Source organism: Plodia interpunctella, chromosome 17 (assembly GCF_027563975.2).
Source record: "Plodia interpunctella isolate USDA-ARS_2022_Savannah chromosome 17, ilPloInte3.2, whole genome shotgun sequence".
In the NCBI taxonomy this organism is placed as follows: Eukaryota; Metazoa; Arthropoda; class Insecta; order Lepidoptera; family Pyralidae; genus Plodia; species Plodia interpunctella.
In genome coordinates this window covers 4,193,658-4,206,102 of record NC_071310.1, presented here as the reverse complement: position 1 = coordinate 4,206,102, position 12,445 = coordinate 4,193,658, and the positions used below count along the sequence as shown (strand labels likewise).

Below are 12,445 nucleotides of genomic sequence, written 5' to 3'. Positions count from 1 at the left end.
AAATTTTTGCATTTATAATATTAGTAGGACATATTTAGACACAGTTGCTACAACTAAAAGGAAAAAATGTACCCACGTAAAGCTATGTATATGTAATGGAAATGCTATTATACTCTCCTGTGTGCTAATGTCCTCTCATGGAATTAGTAGGTACTCTGAACTACTTACTAAATAAATCCATGTGTCCTCTATATAATGTAGCATAACTAGTCTCATTTTTTTTTCATCGCTACAGAATCAACTACCTACATAGTTTCAAAAGTTTTATGCATACATGCTTTAGCACTAAAGACTAAAGCTAACAGAAAATGTGGGTGTAGTTCCTGCTGATGCTAGTCTAAAAATAAGGTACCCAAAGGAGAAAAGCAAATATGTATGTTTTTATTTATATTTACACTAATTAAATGGATATAAACAACATAATAATACTTTTTTTATTATGTCCTTTGGACATGTATGTGAAACTTGCAAGATGGCATATTTTGAACTTCAGCGGTGACCACACTGTTGATGCAAAGGTTAGCCAATCCACCTCGTATTAGACCACAAGTGTATGCAACATACTGAAACATGAGTTTAAATATTATATTACACTATTAACATTTTCAAATATTTTTTAAGATAGAGAAAATATATAAATTTTAACACTAACTCTGGGAGCATATTCCAAATACTGATGTCCGTTAGAAAAGTTTGTGAGAAATCTGAATGCATTATCTTGCAATACATAAACTCCTTGATGATTGGTACGGAGATTATCAATTTGTTTTTTGTATATACAAGTCCAAAAATCTGTACAAATAAACTTCATAGTGTCTAGTTCATCTTTAAATCGTGGCCATTCTCTAGTCAGCCTCTCCATTATTTTGTAGCCAGCTGCAAATCCAATATACTCAACAACAGACAAATCAGTTTCCTGAAAGAAAAAAAGAGAGGCATAATTGTTAGGTACTGATTTTATGATTCAAGTTTGTTTATTACTTATCTGAAGAGGAACCCACTTTTTTTTCGTTACTGTCCTTTGATTGTTCAAGAGAATAATTAATAATTTCGGAATGAAGTAACTCAAAAAGTATATCATCTGCCATCTTCTGGTCGAGCAGGCAGTAGGACTCTGTGGCAGAATAGGCGATATTTTTTTAAAACGAGGAATAAATGGGATTACAAATTGAAAACTGTGTAGGTAATTAAATAATGTATGTAAAATTAAATCAAAGATGATTCGATGAATCGACGATGAAAAGAAAACAAGCAATATAATCACTGTCAAAATGATGTGTCAAACATTTTTTTGACGTTTTTGTTCGTCAAAACCATTGTCAAAACACCGCTGTATGCAGGCACCATGGAATAGGCCATGGAATACGCAAAACTCAGCGCAGATGGTGATACTGGTACAACTAAGTACCAATGGAGGCAAAAAGCTCCAATTTTCAATATTGTTGCAGATTTATGCCCTTAAAAATACCTTCTACGCAATCGTGGTGCGAGTTTAAAGGAAAAAGGAAGGATTTAGTGAATTATCCTTAGGTTATTTGGTCAAATATCATAAACTGGGTCATAAACTGATATAAACTTGATTTTGACTGAAGATCTTACCTGTGTGAAGTCCATATTTTAATAAGTCTCTACGTGTGAAGTGTTCCAAGCTTCATTTCGACCGTTTATTGGCTCGAAAATTGTACAGCGTGAGGTGTATCCCATAGTTTTCGAAGTTTTTTGTCTTATGGAAAACGATTTTTCCCAACATATCGCCACCAGAATATGCTACATTGTTATATTTTTCACAAACGAATGCTTACATAATGAAAAGATTAAGAAAGTACTCTAAACTAAACGTTTTAATCGACATAGTAAAAGGCGGCAAAGCTTTTGTGTACCTAACATACAGTGTTGTAATCTGGTGGGATAAATGTGCAGTATTACTCCTTATTAATAGGTACTCTGTACAACGAAGTACTTACTAAATCCATGTCATGCGTATATGATAGCTCGTGAACGATGTACCTACCTAATGTTTTTTTTATCTGTGCTCGTGAAGCTCAATTATAGATCACGCACGCATCACATGAAACTCCTTTATCGATTTCATTATTGTTAAATGGCAACCTCGTTTGAACAGAGACAAAAATGCGCATGAACGAAATAAATAAATAAAGATGGCTGAACTTGTGAAACCCTGTTTTGAGCTCCGTGTGTTTATGTGCCACTTAGCCGAATTTTCTTGAAAAACCACGCAGGGAAGTGATTGAACCCGCCAACTGTGAGTCTAATAACACAATTTAATTGCTTTGAAGCATCTACTTTTATTTCGAAATATGGATGTAAATAACACAATAACAGATATAAAAGATGGCGACGAGACGCGACCTTCTATAATTGAACCGCCATCTATTGTGGAAATTCAAAAACCAAAGTTAGAAGGTAACGTAAAGAAAAAGAGAAGACGCGGCAAATCTAAACGTAAAGTTCTAAAACCTTTTATAAAAGCACCTTGGCAAGATCGTCGAAAAAATGATAAAACAAAAAGAAATAATCGTTTCAGAAAAATAGTTTTGTCAAAAACGCGTGCTCCTTACAACAATAACCAATTTTTAATGGAAATACACAAACCAGAACCTGAGAATTCTTTTCATATTTTGCGCACACCTTCTGCGCGTACCCGTGATTCTAGTTTTAGTGTAGATTCTGAAGAAAATTATTTTTTCTCTCTACCTGAGGATGAAGAAGAATATTTGACTAAAGAGTTCTCCAGCGTTTATGAGGATGCCCAAAGCGAACGTTTATCAAATATGTCCAAAAATGAGTTAATTCAAGAGTATCTTTTGCTAGAAGCTAAGTATGATACTCTAGTGAAAAGAACAGAACGTTCAAAACCAAAAAATTTGGACAATGAGAGAGATATGATTGCAAATGACAAAGATACCTCAGCTACTGATAGAGATAGTATGATAACTGAGAGGGATACTTCTGGAACATCTGTTGTATCTAGTTTGGCAGAGGAACAATCTCTTAGTGATATAATGCAGAGATTAAAAGAACAAGAAGAACAGATAATACAGCTTAAGTTAACAAATGAGAAGTTACAACTGGAGAATGATCACTTGCGGCATAGGTCACAGGCATCCTCCAGTGAGGATTCAGAGAGTGACAGTTCATCAAGTTCGGATAGTTGTAGCACTTCCAGTTGTAGTGTAAGTCCCGTTGGCGAACCTATAACTCAGCCTTTACAGGATCTATCCAATGGAAATCAAGATCATGAACAGAATGGAGTGGATACTGAAGAGTTGGATCCAGCATACCCACTTGTCAATGGATTTCACAGCCCAGAAAATTAAGTTCTATCTCTGAAAATGTTTTAATTAATTTAACTTTTTTTTATTGACCATCTATCCAGTGTTATGTAGTCAGAAAATTGTTATGAAAAGTAGGTACCTATGTATATTGAATTGCATTTAGTTAACTTTCCTATTTATATACATATTATCATAATAATATATACCCTGTTATTGTACAAATACCCTTGACTTTTTCACTGTGGGAATGTAATTGTGAGATCTCATTTTAGGTTTAGTGAAAAATTTCTGTGATATCCTTGTGGATATTTTATTAGTGATTTGTTTGAAATGTACATACATATTCCAAAATAAGGATCTCACTTTTATGTTGATACAGTGAGGTGTGTAATGTTTAAGCAAAAATGTATGAAAGTTTCGATTAAGTATTAATTTTAGCAATTGGATATAGATATTTTATTGTTACTGTTGGGTTTGTTAAGTATAACTGTCTACATTGTAGTTATAACCAAATGGAATGTATCAAGTTTCAAGTAGAATAGTTTAAGAACTGCTATTATCTAACAGGGATTGTAATAAATTGCCACTTATTAAACATAATAAGATAAATAATATTATTTTTATTACTTATTTTTTAATAATGGGTAGGCCTTTATTATTATATATATTTAATACAAATCTTAAACAAGACATTGCAAAGTGTTCTATATAGATCAACAAAAATAAAATCACATTCTCTCTCATGTTGTGTAATATATTCAACAGAATTACATATCTTATGCAATAAGACAATGTTAGCTCAATCTACTTAAATAATTATTTAAAAAAAATCAAACCTAAAGTTTTAATCGAATACATTTTCCACTCCCAAGAGCATATCGGGATAAAAAAAATGTTTTATTTACAAATAAGGGTGCAGTGTTGCATTGACAGTACCTATGTACAATAGAGGTGCTGTTCATTTTCCATATAGATCTTTTCAAAAGCGACATCATTACATTCTCACAAATATTTGTGCTAGTGCCAGCAAGATATAAAAATATCAAGTCAAAGCACCAATTATTTTTTTTTCTTTGCCTTTGCTTCTGGTGCATTGGGATTTACACCCTTATAAAATTGTTTCAACAGATCCATGGCTTCATCTGCGAGAACATTGCCAATTAAAGAATATGAGTGATCATAAAAGTCACTGACATCCAGTACAGTTTTTCCACCAAATCTATCATTTGCACAACCATATATAACTTCTTTTATATTAAGACTGTTCAATGCAGCTGCACACATAATACAGGGTTCCACAGTCACATAAACACTAATCGATCGAAAGTAAGCCTTATAATCTATATGATTACTCTTACAATATTCTAGTACAATATCTATACAATTCATTTCTGCATGTCTTGTTGGGTTATGTGTGAGATTTACGGTGTTACGTGACTCGGCCACAATATTCCCATCGATGGTAAACACACATCCAACAGGCACTTCTTGTGCTTCCATAGCTTGCATAGCCAGTTCCAAAGCTCTTGTCATTAATTCTACCATTATAAAACATTTATTGCACTGAAATGTTTAACCCTGCCTGAAAAGAAATTAGTTACTGTATTAGATTACAATGTCTAAATCTGTTAATTAGATATACTTTTTTAAGTCGAACATTAAAAAAAAATAATCACATAGGTACTACCTGCGCCCTGCAGCTTGTTTCAGGATAAAAAGTACCTAAGTCTTTAATTTATTGCCTTTATTTAATTGAAAATATTTTTTACATTTAAAACAGACATTTAAAAAACATGCATACTATACATAAACATGCATTAATATTCTCACGAACATATTTAACTCGCAATCTAAGAATTAAAACAAAAGATTACCTGTTAGTTTACAAAGCTTTAATTTGAATAATATTGCATAAGGTTATATGATTGCAAAAATTCATAAGCCTTTTGTTCCCAGTCTATATTATTGACCACTCTTGGACTTGGGTGTGGTAAGTATAAAATCTAGAAAAATATTATAAAACTATTTCATAAAAACTATAGTATGCTGACATTCATTGGAAAAGTTGAATTCTAATGGAACCTAAAAACAATGGCTATATTTATAAATTGCAGATTATATAACAGCCCATTAGAATATTTTATCAAAATTCTCTTAATAATCTTGAAATGGTTTTTACCTGAACAGAATTATTTGGTAGATAGGTTTTCAAAGCTTTTTCTGCCCTTTTTTCACAGAACTTGCCAATTGCTATGATTATCTTCACTTCATACAATTGTAAGACTTTGCAAAATATGGGATCACAAATGTCGAAGAGGGGTCTCAATTGGGCCAGCTGAAAATTTTAAGTGTTTAGCATACACTTCACATATGTTCCATGAATTTGAATATTCATGTATTTCAACTTGAGAATCCTCATTAGGTCAGCGCATCTTCCTTATCCATCCATAGCAGTGAGGACATCAAAAATTGCAATCATCATGACAATTTAACTGCTTTCTCTGTATGTGTCTTCTTCGTGCAATAAAGAGTTTACAAACAATAATTTTGGATTTTATAGTGCACCTATGCTGAGAGTGGAAGATGAAATATTCAGAATTTCGTGGAAATCAGATGATAAAAATAGCTTTTTCCCTAATATAAATTTAGACTAAGTTTAAAGATATTGACAAGATATCAACTCACAGAGAAGTCGCCTGGTGTAATGTTCGTGCCTTTGCTATTCATCCATTGTTGTGGCAAATAGTTGTAGACAAAGCTAGTTTTAAAGAAATCGTCAGAAGTTGTACAAATCCGCTTTGTCAAACCCCAAAATCTTAGTCCACTTACCTGTAATTTAGATATTACTGTTTAATTGAACTCTACCTTACAAACCAGTGCAAATCGAGAAACAATATATAAACAATTGTTTATCTATTGTCTTGATTCAATGCAATAGACGGGTTAATATACATACTATTTCTTTTTTCCTCACTGGATGGTACTGATAAAAATAAAAACTTTTTGTATACTACTTTATATATTACTTTAATATTTTCTTGTTAATTTGTTTATTGTAGTAAATAAAGGCATTTTTCATTTTCATATTAAGAAAGATACAAATTCTGGAACTACCTTTTATTTAAGTTATAGATTGACTTTTTTGGGGGTTGGTTTTTGTACCAAAATGTTCATTTTACCTCAGTCCTATTGCAGGCAAAACCCAATACACGCCTGTTTGCAATCTCCACAGCAGGTTTACCAACAGGTCCCTCAATGCCCAGCCAATCCTTAACTGAACTTATTTCTCCAAAGGGCACCTGTACAAATTATTATTATTAACTACTAAGTATGTATTATTATTTTAATTATAAGTAAGGAAGTTTAAAAAGGACAGTTGACAATTATAGTCACACTAAATCACTTTTCTAACTATACTCAATGTTATCAAGCAAGGAATAAGTAGCTACCTACTTAAGCTGAGGCTAGAAATGGATAAATGGAGTGGTGCTAGTATGAGCGTGCACACTAGCACCACTCCATTTTTATCAATATCTTTTATTTATTAGCATAAACTAAAAAATGCAATAAATTATACTACACTACATAATTAATTTTATTAAAAAGTATTATTTCTATTGTACACATTTGTCACAACTTTTATTATTATTTATTTATTTTTATAATATTTTATTATTTATTTTTATAATCTCATGGGCAAAAGTTACACGAGCATTTTATTCTTTAATATATATATATATATAGATTATAAAAATAAATAATAAATACACATGTTGCTCTTACTCCAGTTTGAGACATGCCCCAAGGTCCTGGATTCATTCCAAAGTACATAACAGTCTTTTTTGTGTTGCAAAACTTTCTCACATACATTTCAAAGGTGTGCCGCGCGTATACAGTAGGATTATAAACACATTCTACTTTTCGAGGGAGTTCTAATTGGTTTAATGAACTATTTAATTGGTCTAAAAGTTCAAGAAACTCGTCAGCTATATCCTTTGCTTTCGAAACATTATTCTCAGAAACGAAAAACGATGATATTACTTCTGGTGCAGTTTCCATTCTCACCTATCGATCTTTACATGAATGAAAACTTGTTTAACTTACGTTATAAGCACTGGATATAATATACGATATGGAATAGGTAATACGCAATAATATTCACATAATAACAAACAAAACCAAGCAGAATTATGTACCTACTAATGCATGATCAAAACTACCAAAACACAACCAAAATTAGGCATAAAAACTGCCAGAGTCTGAAACGGCTCTCCTTCATTATAAATAGAAAGTACTCTGTGGGTTCTTCGACAATAGGGCAAAGCTCAGCGCAGGTGGCGCTACTGGTACGACTAAGTTACACAAACAAAAGTGACAATTTTCAATATTGTTGCAGATTTACGACCAAAAATACCTTCTACGCATGGCGCGAGTTTAAAGGAAAAAGGAAGGCTTTACTCACCTGCATGATGCTCAGTTCGGTTTCAGGGCAGAGTTGTCAACCGAAAGTGCTATTTTGGCCCTTAAGCACACTGCCAAATACTACACGGATAGAAAGACGCCGGTGTACGCGTGCTTCCTGGATCTCTCAAAAGCATTTGATCGAGTTATGTATGACATACTGTGGAACAAGCTTAAGGGCACGGGTATACCGGTTGAGTGTATTTTATTATTTAGATACTGGTACCAGAATCAGGTGAACCAGGTGAGGTGGCGCGATACATGGTCTGATGCATACAAGTTGAGCTGTGGGGTAAGGCAGGGGGGGATAACATCCCCCACCTTATTTAACCTGTATGTGAACGATCTGATCGAGAGGCTGAGCAGCATGCATGTCGGATGTAGAATTGATAACATCAGCGTGAATAACATCAGCTACGCAGATGATATGGTGCTGCTCAGTCCCTCGGTCGGGGGTCTTCGTAAACTGCTGGCCACATGTGAGGACTACGCTGCGGAGCACGGTCTCAAGTACAACTCTAAAAAGAGTGAGGTGCTTATATTTAAAGCAAAAAACCAGACACCATGTTCTGTACCTCCAGTTATACTTGATGGCACTGCTCTGCAGATAGTTACGAAATTTAAATACCTTGGTCATGTGGTGACCGAGGATCTCAAGGATGATCTAGACATTGAGAGGGAGCGCAGGGCGTTGGCGGTGCGCTGCAATATGTTGGTGCGCAGGTTCGCTCGGAGTACAAAAGAGGTAAAGTTGACTCTCTTCAGAGCATACTGCCAGACACTTTACTCAAGCAGCCTGTGGTTCCGGCATACGCAGCGTGCCTACAACGCGCTGCGGGTACAGTACAATAATGCCTTTAGAGTGCTGTTGAGACTGCCTCGCTTCTGTAGTGCGTCTGAGATGTTCGCCAACGCGCGAACTGACGGCTTCCATGCCTTGATACGCAAGAGAGTGGCGTCACTGTTCCAGAGAGTGCGAGGCAGTAGCAACAGCATTCTAAAGATGATAGCGGGTAGATATGACTGCAAAATGCAGGCTCACTGGGCAGCCATTTGCATTGGAAATGCATAGCAAACATAGACCCTGTCTGTTTGTTATGCATTTTCAATCCACCATACTTACTTATACCTACTTAAGAATAGATATATTTACTAACATAGTCGATAAGTATCTTGATGTTACTAACAATTCTATGGATTTTATAAGTCCGAAATAAACAGTTATTTATTTATTATTTTATTTATTTAGTGGATTACCCTGAAAAAAAACACTATTATTCTTGTGAGCGAATAAAGAGAAAAGCCTTTAAGAACACGAGAAGACACGGGATATGTGACCGACTTCACAAGATTTAATATGTTCAATCAATTGAGATGGGCCGAGGGAAGTTGTTTGCAAAATATTTACACAAATGACTTTCGATAGCGTAACATTTTAATTGTTACGCTATCGAAACTTGAATAGTTTCGATAGCGTAACAATTAAGCACGACATCGCTACTACATGAGTGTCAATGTCAACACAAGGACTACCCAGGGCGTTTGTTTTGTCTGTCATTTCATTAGTCGTAGCGTGTGGTGTGCGACCAAAATCCGCGTGTGATTGATTTAATTATTTTATTTATCACATTAATTAAAATAACGAAATGTATTTGCGTTATTACTTAAACGAGAATGGTGACAGGCAATACACCTTGGCGGTAAGGACAATTTATATGCGCTAACCTTAAAATGACAAATCTTATACTATTCAACAATGTCCTATTTTACAAACTGCTCTGAGGTTACTATAATTAAGTTTACTCATGTATTATAGTAGGTACCTAGTTACGATATCCGATCAGTAGATTTTGCATAAAATACGATAAGCATCATCTATCCGTTCTTTTGTTTTACTTTTCCGTTTATATTGTAGCATTGTTTTATTGAAAATATGTATCATTTCTTTTCAGACTATTGATCCCCAAGGAAAGCCTACACTTTCTGCTCATCCAGGTAACTAAGTATATGTTTGATCTTTTCCCAACAAGTAGGTAGATACTCATGTACCTATCTTGTATATCTAGTTATTTAAATTGTGTTTTTGACTAAGTTATTCATGAGTTTGCTAAATGGATATAAGTAATGCCCATTTAGGTTTTATTGCTTTTTTACTATGTAGGTGAACAGGGACCACAGCCTATAGATATAGACACTCATGCAACACCAAGGGCATCACACATTATGTTGCTGAGTTTTAACTATTAATTTAATTTTTACTCTATACATATTTTGCAAAATCTACAGTTTTCATCAGCTTTATTATTATTTTTCAGCTCGGTTCTCTCCTGAAGACAAGTACTCTAGGCAAAGGATAACAATCAAGAAGAGATTTGGTCTTCTAATCACGCAGCAGCCAGAGCCTATTCATTAGATTTATTATAAGACATTAATTAGATTAAGCCATTAATTAGGAAATCTTTTAAATTATATTTTGTTACTTCTTGAGAATATTGTAATTTGTTGTTCCAGTTAATCTGGTAGGAACCAGTAAAACTGTTGAATGTAAAAATATGAATTTGTGGTAAATAAACTTGAAATTTGTCACTTATGCATAATAGTTGTTTGATTTTTTGTTTATATTTTTTATTACATGGTAAATATATTCATTTGTAATGCATATTATTAAAAATCAATTTACAATTATTTAGTTTGCAGAGTCAAGATAATAATTCAAATTACTTTGAAACTTTTTATGGATATATAAGGCATCAAGAAGGACCAAATACAGTTTTCAGTGGACTTGCGCGTTTTCTCATTTGGGGCTGCAATTTTTTTCCTGTTTTACAAAAACGTGCAGTCAATCGTAAATTATGAGTATTTTCATAAATCTAATTATATGTGCCATGAGCACAAATCAAGTGCTACTCGTGTATATTTAGTCTACATGCTTACCTGTAATGGTTGAAGAGAAACACGATTTTGCAAAACGTTACTCCTGCAAAAATCTCAGTATTTGCATGACCTGAACACCCACTAATTATATTTTCGCGGCACATACTTCCGCACACTTAAGCTAACTGACCATGAATAATATTTCTCTCCGATTATTAGTTTAAAATTTAGAAGGATAGGTAAAATTTACCCACCTAATTTTTAAATTATTTTACCCTATCTTAAAACTACTAAATGAACAATTTATATATTTGTGATCGCGTTTTTGAAAACGGCGCTAAGGATTTTGTTGAAATTTGAAATATAGGTAATTACGGAGATAAAATGTCAATCTGGCTAGGTCCCATGTCTGGCATAACTAGTTTTCGCTAAGTACTATGTACCAAATTACACTGTTTATTACTGCTCATGCCTGTACACCCGAAGTCTGTCCTCAAAATGTTAATAAATAGTTATTAATTTCATGATATAATAATATATGATATAAACTTGATTTTGACTGAAGATCTTATCTGTATGAAGTTCATATTTTAATAAGTCTTCACATGTGAAATGTTCCGAGCTTCTTTTAGACCGTTTATTGGCTCAAAAATTTTACAGCGTGAGGCGTATCCCATGGTTTTCGAAGTTTTTTATCTTATGGAGAACGATTTTTTCCAATATTTCGACACCCGAATATGCTACATTGTAGTATCAAGTATATATTCAACATTCATAATGAAAGGATTTATTAATCCTTTCATTATGAATGTTGAAAATATACTGTTAGTAGGTACTCTAAAATAAACGTTTTAATCGACATAGCAAAAGGCGGCAAAGCTTCTGTGTACCTACCTAACATACAGTGGCATATCTGGCGGGATAAAGGTGCAGTAATACTCTGTGGCGACATCTATCGCGCCACATGGACTACGCCGCCGATGAAACAAGCCGACCGAGCGCAACGAATACGGACAGATGGCACTACGGTTGACTTTCTACCAGAAGCTAACAAGCCTAGACCGCGCAGAGAGTGCGTTTTCGATAGGAAGCATATATATACCACATGACAGAGTCGGAGCTGTGCGGTATCCCAGGCGCAACACCTAGCCTGGCGGGAAGATCTTCCCTTTGTGGCGGTCGAGCATAAACAGCTAGCAAGCTCCCGCTACAACTTATTTTCTCGAAATAAACAAAACTTGTTGGCGGCGAAACTACCACGAAACTCGTCGCATTCGCATAACGTACCGTTCGCCGCATTCGCATAACGGCACGTTCCTTAAATTTTTGAAATGTGTTACCATAAATATGCAAAATGTTTTTGTCCTTTTCGTCAAATGAAAAAACACGGTAGAAAAATATATATTTCATGCTCTGTACCATAAATGCTTAATAAATGTATAAGTAAAATTTGTATATGTTGACAACAGCTTCTCCACTGATTTTTATTTTCTAAGGTGACCATGGATTTAACAAGTACTTCGAGTACCTACTAATTTCATGATTGTGACACAATTGTGCCCAAAAAGGCAAGAACCGCGATAATGGTCTATATATTATATCCTCCCGTGGATGTCGCACGAGGCGACTGAGACACATAGGTTTGGCAGCTGATAGACAACGATAGCATTCCCATTGGGGGTTGACGTCAGGCGGCCGGTTGTAAAATCAGAGCCGAACATCAAAATTTTAACGTTAGCCCCGGGCCTCGTTGTTTCACAGCTCAGAATGCAAACACATGAAGATGAAATAGAGTGCGTCATCAAGTGTTCCAT

General features: G+C 34.4%; 4 protein-coding genes across 8 annotated transcripts; 2 read left to right on the top strand and 2 right to left on the bottom strand.

Annotated features, from left to right (window-relative positions):
* Window positions 1-358: 358 nt before the first annotated feature.
* Trs33 (TRAPP subunit 33) lies at window positions 359-1,268 on the bottom strand. The gene is made up of 3 exons (XM_053758024.2): window positions 1,002-1,268; window positions 653-916; window positions 359-563 (listed from the first exon to the last, which is right to left on the bottom strand). The coding sequence occupies exons 1-3, from the start codon at window positions 1,086-1,088 to the stop codon at window positions 438-440; spliced, it is 477 nt and encodes a 158-aa protein (XP_053613999.1). The 5' UTR covers window positions 1,089-1,268; the 3' UTR covers window positions 359-437.
* Window positions 1,269-2,262: 994 nt separating this feature from the next.
* Hexim (Hexamethylene bisacetamide inducible) lies at window positions 2,263-3,908 on the top strand. Its single transcript, XM_053757561.2, has one exon. It carries the CDS (start codon window positions 2,319-2,321, stop codon window positions 3,336-3,338), a length of 1,020 nt encoding a protein of 339 aa, XP_053613536.1. The 5' UTR covers window positions 2,263-2,318; the 3' UTR covers window positions 3,339-3,908.
* A 121-nt stretch (window positions 3,909-4,029) lies between these two features.
* LOC128677027 (tRNA-specific adenosine deaminase 2-like) lies at window positions 4,030-7,747 on the bottom strand. 5 transcript variants are annotated; one of them, XM_053757562.2, is made up of 6 exons: window positions 7,080-7,589; window positions 6,476-6,595; window positions 5,982-6,125; window positions 5,476-5,631; window positions 5,171-5,299; window positions 4,030-4,878 (listed from the first exon to the last, which is right to left on the bottom strand). In XM_053757562.2, exons 1-5 carry the CDS (start codon window positions 7,353-7,355, stop codon window positions 5,189-5,191), a joined length of 807 nt encoding a protein of 268 aa, XP_053613537.1. In that variant the 5' UTR covers window positions 7,356-7,589; the 3' UTR covers window positions 4,030-4,878; window positions 5,171-5,188. The 5 variants fall into 5 exon arrangements, 4 of the variants coding, with proteins under 4 accessions (XP_053613537.1, XP_053613540.1, XP_053613538.1 ...); XM_053757563.2 differs by lacking the exon at window positions 5,171-5,299 and having other exon boundaries at window positions 4,716-4,878; window positions 7,080-7,394; XM_053757564.1 differs by lacking the exon at window positions 5,982-6,125 and having other exon boundaries at window positions 4,740-4,878; window positions 7,080-7,394.
* A 1,272-nt stretch (window positions 7,748-9,019) lies between these two features.
* On the top strand, window positions 9,020-10,354 carry Nop10 (Nop10 ribonucleoprotein). Its single transcript, XM_053757567.2, has 3 exons — window positions 9,020-9,457; window positions 9,710-9,752; window positions 10,073-10,354. Exons 1-3 carry the CDS (start codon window positions 9,404-9,406, stop codon window positions 10,168-10,170), a joined length of 195 nt encoding a protein of 64 aa, XP_053613542.1. The 5' UTR covers window positions 9,020-9,403; the 3' UTR covers window positions 10,171-10,354.
* Window positions 10,355-12,445: the final 2,091 nt, after the last annotated feature.

Coding starts and splice junctions, on each gene's coding strand:
- Trs33 (XM_053758024.2), bottom strand. CDS start 1,088: ATGGCAGATGATATACTTTTTGAGTTACTTCATTCCGAAATTATTAAT. Junction 917..1,001: donor AGGACAGTAACGAAAAAAAA/GTGGGTTCCTCT, acceptor TTTTTCTTTCAG/GAAACTGATTTGTCTGTTGT. Junction 564..652: donor ATTTGGAATATGCTCCCAGA/GTTAGTGTTAAA, acceptor CTCATGTTTCAG/TATGTTGCATACACTTGTGG.
- Hexim (XM_053757561.2), top strand. CDS start 2,319: ATGGATGTAAATAACACAATAACAGATATAAAAGATGGCGACGAGACG.
- LOC128677027 (XM_053757562.2), bottom strand. CDS start 7,355: ATGGAAACTGCACCAGAAGTAATATCATCGTTTTTCGTTTCTGAGAAT. Junction 6,596..7,079: donor GGGGCATGTCTCAAACTGGA/GTAAGAGCAACA, acceptor TAATTTGTACAG/GTGCCCTTTGGAGAAATAAG. Junction 5,300..5,475: donor TACCAAATAATTCTGTTCAG/GTAAAAACCATT, acceptor ATATTTTTCTAG/ATTTTATACTTACCACACCC.
- Nop10 (XM_053757567.2), top strand. CDS start 9,404: ATGTATTTGCGTTATTACTTAAACGAGAATGGTGACAGGCAATACACC. Junction 9,458..9,709: donor ACAGGCAATACACCTTGGCG/GTAAGGACAATT, acceptor ATTTCTTTTCAG/ACTATTGATCCCCAAGGAAA. Junction 9,753..10,072: donor TACACTTTCTGCTCATCCAG/GTAACTAAGTAT, acceptor ATTATTTTTCAG/CTCGGTTCTCTCCTGAAGAC.